This window comes from Leopardus geoffroyi, chromosome B1, assembly GCF_018350155.1.
Source record: "Leopardus geoffroyi isolate Oge1 chromosome B1, O.geoffroyi_Oge1_pat1.0, whole genome shotgun sequence".
Classification (NCBI taxonomy): Eukaryota; Metazoa; Chordata; class Mammalia; order Carnivora; family Felidae; genus Leopardus; species Leopardus geoffroyi.
In genome coordinates this window covers 81,215,783-81,227,697 of record NC_059327.1, presented here as the reverse complement: position 1 = coordinate 81,227,697, position 11,915 = coordinate 81,215,783, and the positions used below count along the sequence as shown (strand labels likewise).

The 11,915-nt window shown below is 45.2% G+C and overlaps 1 protein-coding gene across 11 annotated transcripts in view; it reads right to left on the bottom strand.

Moving 5' to 3' along the window:
- Positions 1 to 532: 532 nt before the first annotated feature.
- Positions 533 to 11,915, bottom strand: part of ZNF827 (zinc finger protein 827) — a 176,062-nt gene continuing 164,679 nt past the window's right edge. The window contains exons 12-16 of one of the 11 annotated variants that reach the window (XR_006709489.1): positions 8,630 to 8,821; positions 8,103 to 8,280; positions 6,368 to 6,434; positions 6,053 to 6,085; positions 4,465 to 4,546 (exon numbers count right to left, since the gene is read on the bottom strand). Coding sequence is in view for 8 of the 11 variants with exons in the window: in XM_045466457.1 (XP_045322413.1) it covers positions 3,727 to 4,546; positions 6,074 to 6,085; positions 8,103 to 8,280; positions 8,630 to 8,821 (1,202 nt within the window). In the remaining 3 variants the exon portion in view is untranslated. Of the gene's footprint in view, positions 4,547 to 6,052; positions 6,086 to 6,367; positions 6,435 to 8,089; positions 8,281 to 8,629; positions 8,822 to 11,915 lie in introns of all 11 variants that reach the window. The other 10 variants (XM_045466457.1, XM_045466468.1, XM_045466464.1 and 7 more) reach the window with 10 other exon arrangements.

Sequence of the window (11,915 nt, the reverse complement as noted above, 5' to 3'; positions counted from 1 at the left end):
TCTCAGTTTGTTTCTCTGGTACCTTCCTTTGAATGGTGAACTATTACTTGCATTTGGATAGATTATTATTTAGCTTGCAAAATAGACTATTTCCCCCCTCATTAAAATCTCATAGTTGCCAAACTTCATTAGGAGAAATGGAATTATTCATCTGCTTCCCCCCTGCCCTTTGGCTATGGGGTCAGTAAAATGATGTTAAGCACGAGAGGGTAAGGCTGGTGAACACTTTTAAATGTCACTACGTAATTTCAGGAAGGAGCCGGCCTGCAACTGTACTGAATGATGGATATGCTTTCAGCCTTAATGTCTATTAATGACTTACAAAATGACAGTTTGCATTATCACCATCGCTGTTCAAAACTTGCATTTTGCTATAGCTGTAACTAGAAGGGGACATTTCCTGAACTTATTCAAAATACGCTGAAAAGTTAAAATGGGAACAAAACAAGACAAATAAAACCCTGCGACTAATAAGTAGTCAAGGATGGCAACCAAGGAGAGAAAAAAAAAAAAAAAGAAAAGAAACAAAGAGTATAGCCAACCTTTTTTTTTTGTTTAATTAGAGTATATTATACTTCCAAACTGGATACACTAGAAATTGGCAATGCAACATAAGATGCAAAGAAATATACCAGTTACTGTCAAAATGACCCTGTACAGCCTTGTAATGCAAAAAGCTTTATACAATACAAATTTTCAGTAATGTACACAAACCTTGACAGTATGATCATCTGAACATAATATGAAGAATTAAAAAAAGGATAGAAGAAAGTGCTGAGAATGCTAACTGCCGTACTATATGGAAAAATAAGCTAGCTTTCATTGAAGAATGCATAGTGAAAACAGAATTGAAGTTAGTTGGCAGGTGAATTTCTCAAAGACGTTAGTGTTTTACACGGAAAGGATATCTATGGAATAATCCTTCCCTGAGTATCAAACTGCAAACCAAATTCGAGGGTATATATTATCTCGGTGGAGTCTGAAAAATGCTGTAGATTTTTCTTTATTAATAACAATAATAATAATATAAAAAGTCAAACAAACTCCAAACACACCTTTTCTCACTCAGAAAACTTTTATAATTTACCAGAAAGATTGATGACTCTTTCCAAAGTGCTAAAAAAGTTGCCCAATTACATTAAGCATAACTAAGTCATTCAAATACAAGTTCAGTGGCAAGCAGTGAAATGCATGGCATTTGAGCAGTAAACATCTCCTTCCAATATCCCTCTCAATCTTGAAAGTATCAGCCTAGGACCTCATATTGCACAAGTGGCATGCTGTAAAACCTGTAGTCCTAAATGTAGGGGCCACCCTTTCAGGTTTTTAACCTGCTGGTGCTTATGTGTGATTCACCTTTTCTGCCAGCCTCAGTGGGATCACCGTGGCCCTCTGTTCTGTCATCACTGAACTTGTAATTTTGAAAGCACATTATTAGCCAAGTGGCACATTCTCCATTATATGGGGATAAAGACAAGACTTAAAAAAAAAAAAAAAAACCAACCCACCCATAAGCCCAGTATTCTTGGAGTGTATTGTCCATAACTGTCTATAGTGTCTTTTACCGAGACATTGACATGGCGAGGTTGAACGACATTTCTAACATAGCCAAGAACAAATGTCTCTGCTGGAGAATGACCGAGGGTTCGGGAGCTTCCTGCCCTAGCTGGCTCAGCCTCCCTGCCCCTGGGGACATCTCCTTAGTGTAAACAGGTTTTCCAGGGCTGGATGACTGGCGAAGAGAAGTGTATCACACCTGCTCGGTCTGGGGGAAGGAGGATGGCATGGGGGTGGGGGAGTCCATGGTGTGGACAGATGGTACAGTCTTCTGGCTTCCTGTAGAACTGTACCAAGTTCGAGGGGGCTTTCAGTGAAGCAAACTGACTAGAGGAAGAAAATTAGGGATGCTTTTATTTTCCCCTGGTGAAACAGATGAAAAGAAAAACCCCAACTCTAGGATAACACGTGATGGAAAACAGCAACGCAGTAAGAAGGCATTCCTCTTGTACACCAGTTCGTCAATAGATAAATAATATATAAACTTTTATATTCCAATCTTTCCATTATTATACAAAGCACATTTCTTCCTGCTCTTTCAGCCTGTTTCATACTGGAAATTCTGTTGTCTTAAAAATACAAGCGATTAACATATTCCGCCAAAGATTCTTTTTTTTCTTGTTAAATCACCCTTTACTTTTTTAGGATTAGCAAAGGGCTCTGCGACCAATCCACATCTGCTTCTTGCTGCAATAAAGTGCTGCACATAAGTTGCCATTTTAATGACCACAAGATAAAAGCTTTAAATAAGGATAAAGTTAGCCTCCTAGCAGGTTACATCTACCAGGCGTTAACAAAATGGAATACAGAATTATTAATAACATGGAGAATACCACTATAGCCAGACGATCTGCAAACACAAGGGAAACTTCTCAGGGGCATAAATTGAACCGTAGGACTAAACAGCACCTTTTTGTTGGGTCGTTATATGTCAAAGAGGTTGTGACAAAATTTTCAAACATACAGTCTACTCATTCCATATAAAAGGTACATTTTCTTCCTTTTACTTTTTTTTTTTTTTTTTTTTTTTTTTGCAGATGAGAAACAAAAAGTAGTGCAAGACCAAAGCACTGTGCAAAAAACTGCCGTTTCTTTTTTTTTTTTTTTTTTTTTTTTTTTTTTAGTCTGAGCATGGATACCCAGAATTTATCCAAACCCCTTTAATCTCCTTGGCTGGATTTATCAACCATAAAATTTTTCACTCATACAGTTTTTTTTTCCTGCAAATGAATGGTAACCACTGAATTAATACATCATATATATATATATATATAATCATATATATATATAATCTGCCCTTTAACAAATGATGCAGTGTGTGCACCATACACATTGTATATGTATGAACACACACACAAAACACACAAGTTTTGTGATGTTGGCTGCAGTTCTGCGAGATATTTCTTCCAGAGTGGTCTCTTGGTTCTCACATCTTCATAACCCAGAAGATCTGAGCACAAGGTCTCTGGCACCCTGTCGGAAATCTCAAGCAGCACTGCGGGTGTCTACCAGTCCTTCATCGACTAAGCACCAGGCCCTACCACTCTGTAGCCATAAAATAGAGAGGGGAAGGTGATGAAGGAGCTCGGGGAGAGACTGTCATGGATGAACAACCCAGGAGGGAAAAGAATGTTCATCGCTGTGAAAGAAGCCAGTACAAAGAGATGTGCAATAGAAATGTCATGGCACACGACACACGGCTTTCTCTTTCAGAATCCGCAACACCCACACGCCCCATTCACCCAACAGAAAACAAAATGCACCAGTACATAAGCTTGCAAGTGCTGATTGCTATTAAGGACACTCTCTTTAGGGTCTAACAAGACAAAATTCCTTTCAGATAAAAGTACGGAGAAGGGGCTGAGAGTGGGAGTGGGTGGCTGGGGAGGCATGCCTCTGAAGGTAGAAGTATGCAGTAGGTCACCTCTCTGAAGATTGGATAAAGCAGCTTTCAGGTCAATGCAATAGGTATACACACAGAGCCAATTCTCTATTCCTTACTAAAGATATACAGTACACGTGGTTCAGACCCAGGGCGGGTCTGTAGGTTTTGCAGCAACATACACCTGCTGGGGTTGTGTTTAAGTTTTGTGGGTTTTTTGTTTTGTTTTGTGTTGTTTTCTGTTTTTGTCTCTGTCTCTTTGTTTTTGGTACAGAACACGGCTGTCCTCAGACAGTCTCTGCTCTTTCTCTTAGTCCGAGATAGGCGAGGAAGGAGTGTTTGGGTGAGGGGATGCTGGGAGGCGCAGTCTGAGGTCGGGGAGGGTGGAATGTGAGATCCAAGTGGTTCTTGGGGTATAACATTGTCAAGGGAATGAGATGGGCAAAATCCGAGTTCCGGTACTTGTCAAAGCGCAAAGGGGAGCCGTTGAAGGCCAAAGCCTTGAGTGCCAGGTTGGGCTCTGAGCTGCTGCCGTGGGCAGCCGACAGGGCCACGGTCTGCAGAGCCTGGGAGGCGGACATGACCGACAGGGGAGACAAGAGATTCCGGGAGCTCCCGACGACGAGGAGCGGGGCCCCGGGGCCGGCTGGTTCCTTGGGGGCCGGACACAGGCCCTTCTTGTCCTCCTCGGGGCAGTCCCCACTCTGGTGCTTCTTGACGTGGCGGCTGAAGACGAAGGGGTGTGTGGTCTTGAACAGGCACTCTTCGCAGCTGAAGGTCTGGCGTGGGGCGTGTTTCAGCTTCTTGTGCAGGTTGAGATTGTCCTTGCGCTTGCAGCTGTAGCTGCACTGGTCACAGTGGAAGGGCCGCTCCCCGGTGTGGACGCGCACGTGCTCGATGAGCTTGTTGGCGGTCTTGGACAGGTAGCCGCACTGGTCGCACTTGTAGTGGTTGCCGAGGCGATGCTCCCGGGTGTGCGTCTCCAGCTCCAGCTGGTTGGCCTTCACCGTCTGGCAGATCCGGCACTTGTACTCCATCTTGTAGTGGGTCTTGAGGTGGCACTCCATGGCAGCGGGGCGGTTGGTGGAATAAATGCAGAATGGGCACCTGCCGGGGGGGTGGGGGGGTGGGGTGGGGGAAGCAACGAAAGGGGAAGGTTCAACCGGACAGGTTCTGCTGCGGCCCCGCCTTTACCCTCCTTGCCAGCCTCCCCTCACGCCCCCCCCCCCCCTCCAAACTCTGAGGCCTGGTCTGCCCCTGCCCCTGCCCAGCCCAGCCCTGCCGCCTCTCCGGGGTTAAGACGACCCGCTTGGCTCTCTCTGCCGACAGAGCCGTCCCCACTAAGGAGCCGCTCTGGCAAGGTACGCTCGGCCTACTGTGGGTCTCCTGGCTGGACCGGTGAGCACCAGCCCGCAGGAAGGGGAGCAGAAGAAGTGCGAGGAATAAATAAGCGGTTGCTCCCCTCCGTCCTCCCCGCCCGTCCCCTCGGAGCCCTCCCCGCCTCCCACCAGACATAGCAGAGGTCTAAACCTCATGACCTCCCCTCGAGATGGGAGCAACACAAAGAATCGACTTTTCATGCACCACACCAAGCACACGCAGAAAGGCTAAGAGTTTTGAAGAACAGCTTATAGGGGGAGAGCTACCTCCGGCAAACAGAAAGTCATAGGGGTCAGAATCGTGCTTATTGAAAGGGTTGTTAGGATGAGAAGGCCTGTGTGTGTCTGTCTGTGTGAGTGTGTGTGTCTATACATAGGTCTGAGCTCCTAAATCCTGTCTCCTGCAGTCCTGGTTCTCCATCGGGGAAGGCAGATGCGGACCAGGATGGGGCGTGGGAGAGGGAGGCCCACCCACCAGCCCATCACTAATGAGGGATAAGGAGGGAGGGAGGCGACTGCTCTCTGGACTTTGAAGACATTATTAGAAGATTATTACATCATGGAGATAATAGCAATCCAACTGGATCATGAATTCTCAGTGGGCAGGACCATATCTTACATTTCTTCTGCGTTCTCTGCAGTGCCCGGTAAAGTACTCAGCACACGGTAGGCACTGATTCATTACTGGACTGGTCTCTACAACATAATTCTGGCAGATTCTGGTCCCAGCTCCGTCACCTCATTGGGCTATATCTGGATGTGCCCTGGGACCAAGCCTGGGCCTCTCCGTGGCTCGGTTCCTCCATCCTAGGCAGTGAGGCTATGCCACCCCCAAGCCTCCTGGCTGTCCAGAGGGGCTAGGAGGAGCAGTGAGGGCATGTTTACAAATTCTGCTGAGCTGCTCTTTTGGAAGCCACAAGGCTCAAGTTGGTGGCTGACAGGATAGCTGTAGCGTGTTTGCTCTCTTTGCACAAAGAATGCAAATGCAAAAGTGGCTGCCTCAGCCCTTGCTTGGCACCTGCGGGGCAGGGCCCAGGAGTGGTCTGTCCTCTGAGGGTTTGGAGAGGTGTTCAGCAGAGCCCAACACAACCAAGTGCACCGTGCACTGCTCCTCAGCGCCAAGCTCGCCGTTAGCCTTTGAACCTCAGCTCACAGAAGAGTGCACACGAGAGAAATATAAAGCCCATTCCCAGGTCAGGTGCACACACAACCCCTACGCCAAGCTGGGCCTTACCTAGAGGAGTCTGAAACTCACCACTGTCCTGAGCTACGGCAAAAGAAAAATAATAGTATAATCTTATTTGATCTGCATTATGAACAGGATATAGAGTACAAGCAGTTCCATCACAGAAAAGCAACTTAGACATCGGCAGTCTGTTTCATTTTAAGGACATTTCTGTGACCCACAGCTCAATCTTTCTTTCGCTGCTCAGGCAAAGTGCTAAGGGTTTTCTGTACTCCCGTTATTTATCGTAAAGACACTCTCTCAGGCAAATTAATTCTCTGATATGGCAAAGGGAAAACAAAACAAAACAAAACAAAGACTCACTGTATAGCCAGAAGGCATTATCAATTTTTTCAAAGTATTCTTCTACTTGGTCATCCTAGAACATAAACTATTACACAGGGGACCGTTAGCACCACACCGGAAGTGTCTGTACTGGCAAAAGCATCAGCATTCACTGTGCATTCTCCCCAATGGGTCGGAGGCTCGGGACTCTGTAGGTCCCCAAGGAAAGGCTAACTGACAAAGCCACAACTGGCAGGGGCCGCAGAGTTAACGGGTGTGACGGGGCTACTGGGAAGGGCAATGAGTGCTAGTCCAACCACGGAAGTACATGGCTTTTTTTCTTTTCTTTAAATAAGAGTAAACAAGTATTTAGAAAGGGACAGTGGGAACAAACCAAATCAAATTCCCAAATAAGCGCTTGCTGGGCATTTCCCATTTATTGGCTGTCTCGGATTATAATCTCCCCTCCCCCATCCCTGCAAACATCCCCTCCCCCTCCCACTTAAGTGCCCCAAGAGTGAAACAAAACGGAATTGAACAGTAGGTGCTGCTCCCTGACTCCTCTGTTTCGTAAAGTTTTTGAGGAGGGTGCCTCTGACCAGGCAGGAGCTTGGAGGAGTCAACCCTGCATTGCTCCCGACATTCGACCCCCAGGTTGGCCCCCAGGGTCCTTTTGGGTCTCTCCATCCCTCACCCATTCAGGAGAGTCATGCCGCCTCTCTGGCAATTTGTGAGTTTCAAAGGTAAAAATGGTTAAAACAAGAGGTTCTTTTTTTTTTTTTCTTGTGTCAAGTAAAATATAAGTTTTCATTCTTTTAATTACATGGTTATTTCAGCTAAACATGAATAATTGTGCCTAGAAACTTGTGTGTCTTCCTGTACTCAACGACGTATGCTTCCTTCTCTACTAGGTCATGAGTGCCTTGTGAACAGGGGCTGATTTCGGAATCACTGGGAAGATTAAATTCTGGTAGTGCTAGGACATAAATTTCCTGAGGGTGGAAATCACGTTTTATTCCTTGTTTGCCCTTCAGCACCTATTATCAAGCCAGACACACCGTGTGTTTGATAATAACTGATGGGTCTCACTTCAGACCAGAGGGCTTCTTGCAAATATTGGTTAATGATGATGCTTGTGGTCTAGGTCTTTGGGGGACCTGTGAATAATGTGTGACTGGAAACGTCAGGTCTCATGAAGGCTAGCCAGGGAGATCCCAATCCCAGTTCCTGGGAAGGCATAAGGCACGTCTGCAGGAAGACCCGAGGCACATGATCTCTGCATGAAAAACACTGCCTCCTGCCTGTTCGAAAAGGCAAGGATCCAATAGCTGGGGGTGTTGTGCAGATGGGGTGGTCGTAATGCTTGTTTAAAAGATGTATATGGCGAATCATCTAAAAAATAGAAATGGTGAAGTGCTGTGACAGCGTAATGACTTACACCTGGGGACACGAACCCCCAAGTCCATAAAATCAAGTCTGAACAAAACTCAAGCAGTGTAGGATGAGTCTCCCCCTGCATGCTGGGCTCCTCCGCCAGGTCCTCTTGCTTGCCAGGAATCCTAGGATATTGGTGAAATGGATTCTCCTCTTGTGTCTGCTGGACCCCTGGGCAACAAATCTAATTCACATCCAGCAAAAGGTAGCTGACTAACTGGCCCCATGCCAAGCTCTCCCTCTCGATGACCCCCCAAACCTTCGGGGAGGGGCTGGGGTAGGGATGGGGAAGGGTATTAAATAACAACACAGTAAAAGGTTCTGTACTTGCTTTCCTTACTTGAGCCCACCGGTGGGGACAGTGTGGCATTTCTTATGCTCCAGCAGCTGTTCAGGTGTCTTCATGAACTTGTGGCACACGTCACACTCAAACATCCGGGTGATAAGGTGTATCTGCAGGTGGCGCTCAAACATGTTCTTCGTCTTGCAGACAAAGTTGCAAAAAACGCATTCGAACCCTGAAAGGACGGGAGCTGGGTGTCGCGGGTGCACGTGGCAGAGGGACAGGAGTGGGACAGACATCCCACTGTTTCTCCTCCTCCCCTTTCAGGCACCGCGCCCAGCATCTTGGTGGTAAAAGGAGTTGAACATACAGCTCCAGAATCAATGCCACACTGCCCATCTACCCACCCTGTATTTGGATGCCACTAAAGCCAAAAGAAATACAAATTTTAGGCGACAGCATGACACTGTTCACAGGTCGAACATCTATTTTCCAACATCACTCCCCTCAAGGGCTGATTTGTAAGGCTGGGTCATCCTCCCAGAGTGGGGAGGACTGAGCAGGCCCACAACCTCCTCCCTTACCTTTCTCTGGCTTTTCCTCACTATTCAGTGAGGGCTGGCTCCCAGGCACAACAGAGATGACCAGCACGTTGTTTCCACTCTTGTTTTTCTGGGAGCTGTCTGAATCATCTTTGCTGTTGGCTGAATCACTCAGAGCTGAGAGGGAGGATGAAGAGGGGCTATTTGATTCACTGGGGGTCTTCCTGTCTTCTCCTGAAAACACAAACAAAACCCCCAAAGCCAGGTCTGTTATTTAGGAGATGGTAACCCTGAAATAACAGCAATTAAGGGTGGGGGAATTGGGCTTCATGGCTGCATCATCATTCAGGGAACACAAAGTGAGGCTTCTAGAGCTCTCCTAGTGCACCGACTGGGATCTCAGGTCTCCGTCATCGATGGTGATGACACTTGTGGTACTTGGGAACTCTCTCATGCTTTGAATGCATGATTTCATTGTATCTTCTCAAAAATCCAATGAGGCACAATGGTTACCATCCCCATTTTACAGATGAAGGAAGGGAGGCACAGTCAGGGCAACTTGGCCTAAGTCACATGCTAGGAAGTGGCAAAGCATAGATTTCAGTTGGCCCTACTCCAGGATCCATGCTCTTTATCAGTGCACTGGACTCTCCCTCAAAACCAGGAGTGAACCGGTCAGTGGGCCATTAGAACCCAGTGTCAAGAGACTAATGCTTCCATTCAAAATGAAGTGTTAGGGACTGGATTTACCATCGCGACTGAAACAACTAGAACAAAACCAGACAAAATATACCAAACAAGAGTTTTTGTTTTTGTTTTCAAACAATCGTTTTTACAGCGTTGAACATCAGGCACTGAAGAGTGATCCCTGAGAGACAGGAAAGAAAAGAGGTGGCCCACTTCCTGCCTTGAGAGACTTTAGTCTCCAGGCTGCAGTGCCCATCAGTTTCACTGAATTGAGGAAACAGCATTGAGGGTCTGGGGAGATCAATATGGCTAGACTTCACAGAGCAGGGTCTAGAGAGGGGAGGTTTCCCAGAGGGGAGAGAGCAGCACAGAGGAAGGACTCAAAGACCTACAGAGGGTCCCCCATGAGTATTCAGTAGAGTAGGGACCAAAGCACCTGTGGGGACCAAGGCTGGAGAGAAAAAAAGGCTTAGAAAACATGAGTGCTGTTTCCACTAGCTAAATTTGAGAAGCTCATAATTCCCAGGACACTCGGTGGGAAACTGAGGAAGATCTCTTAGTAACGGGTAGTAATCAGCCCTAGGTTGACCACTGCTCCAGACCTGCCTGACAAGTCACAAAAGCCAGACACAAAGGAATCATAGTTTCCAAGTAATTAACTGCACCCTAAAACAAAGGTCAAGAATGTTTATAGGAATATAAAATAACCAGTACCCAACAAGGCAAATCACAATATCTGACATCCAAATAAAGATTAGCAGGCATGCCAAGAAACAAGAAAACGCAACCTAAAATGGGGTAATCAATCAGTCAAAGCTGACCTAGAACTGACACAGTTGTTAAAATGAGCAGACAAGGACATAAGAACGGTTATTATAACTACATTCCAAATATTAAAAAAGTTAAATAGAGATGTGAAAGATATAAAAAAAGATCCAAATCAAATTTCTAGAGAGAAATTTACAAAAATTACAATGTCTGAGATGAGAAATACACTGGATGGGGTTACCAGCAATTTAGACATGGCGGAAGAAAAGATTAGTGGACCCTGAAGATAATAGCAGCAGAAATTATCTGCAATGAAACAGAGAGAGAAAAGAATCATAAAAATGAAAAGAACATCAGTGAATTGTGGGATGCCTTCAGATAGCTTCATATAAGTTTAATTGGAGTCCCTGATTGGGTGGAAAGGGCAGAAAAATTTGAAAAGGCCAAAACTTTTCCAAACTTGAGAAAAACCATAAACCCACAGATCCAAGAGGCAAAATGAACCCTATGCATAAGAAAGCTGAAGAAATTGGGGAACTGGGGTGGTTCAGTCGGTTAAGTGTCTAACTCTTGACTCTTGATTTCAGCTCAGGTCATGATCCCAGCGTTTTGGGTTTGTCTCATGTTGGGCTCCACACTGGGTGTGGGGTCTGCTTGGGATTCCCTCTCTCCCATTCTCTCTGCCCCTCTTCCACTCACATGTGCACCTCTCTCTCTCTCTCTCAAAAAAAAAAAAAAAAAAGATGAAATCTATATCAAGGGCTATCATAATCCCATTGCTCAACTAGTGATAAAGAAAAAATCCTACCGGCAGCCTGAGGAAGAAGGATACATTATGTGCAGAGGAACAAAAATAAGGATGACAGCAGATTTTTCACTGGAAACAATGCAAGTGAGAAGTAGTGGGGTACCATCTTTAAAGTGCTGAAAGGAACACCTGTCAATCTGAGATCCTGTACTCTTGTGAAAAATATTTCAAAAATGAAACTTTCCTCCCCACCCCAAAAGCAGAAAGAATTCATCACCAGCAGACTAGAATTACAGAAAATGTTAAAAGAAATCCTTCAGGCAGAAGGAAAATGACACCAAATGTAAAAACGGATCTACACAAAAGAATGAAGAGCATACATTTACCCACGAGGGTAAATTGGTACTGAGGCAGCAAGACAACTGGTAATTTTAATGGCCTCAGTTTCCCATTTTGTGTCATTTTAGATTACGAAATCGGGGTAAAAACGTTTTTATTAAAATTTTTTTAACGTTTATTCATTTTTGAGAGACAGAGACAGAGGGTGAGCAGGGGAGGGGCAGAGAGAGAGGGAGACACAGAGTCCGAAGCAGGCTCCAGGCTCTGAGCTGGCAGCACAGAGCCCGACACGAGGCTGGAACCCACGTGAGTTTTTCTTATTTAAAACTCTTTGAGAGATCATAAAAGTAATTTTGTTAAAAATAATGTAATAGAGAGTTTATAACATATATATAAGTAAATGTATGACAGCAAAAGCATAAAGGCTAGGAGAGGGGACAGAGAACTACGTTATTGTAAGACTCTTACACTACCCATGAAATGGTTTATGACTTAAACGTGTACTGTAATAAATTAACAATGTACATTATAAACCCCAAAATAATTGGGGGGCTCTACACTGTTCACGGTTTAGGAGATTTGATATTGTTAAGCTGTCAGTTCTCCCCAAACATAATCAAAACAACCCCATCATTTTAGGTTAAGGTAGGTGATACAGGGAGACTGTGCTTCAGTAATCTAGTGATTGTAAACTCTAGAAACGAACTTTCTTTGTTAGAAGATTAAAAAATAAGTCATATATCGGATATAGGCACAAGAAGTCCAGAAGCAAACAAAGCTGTAATG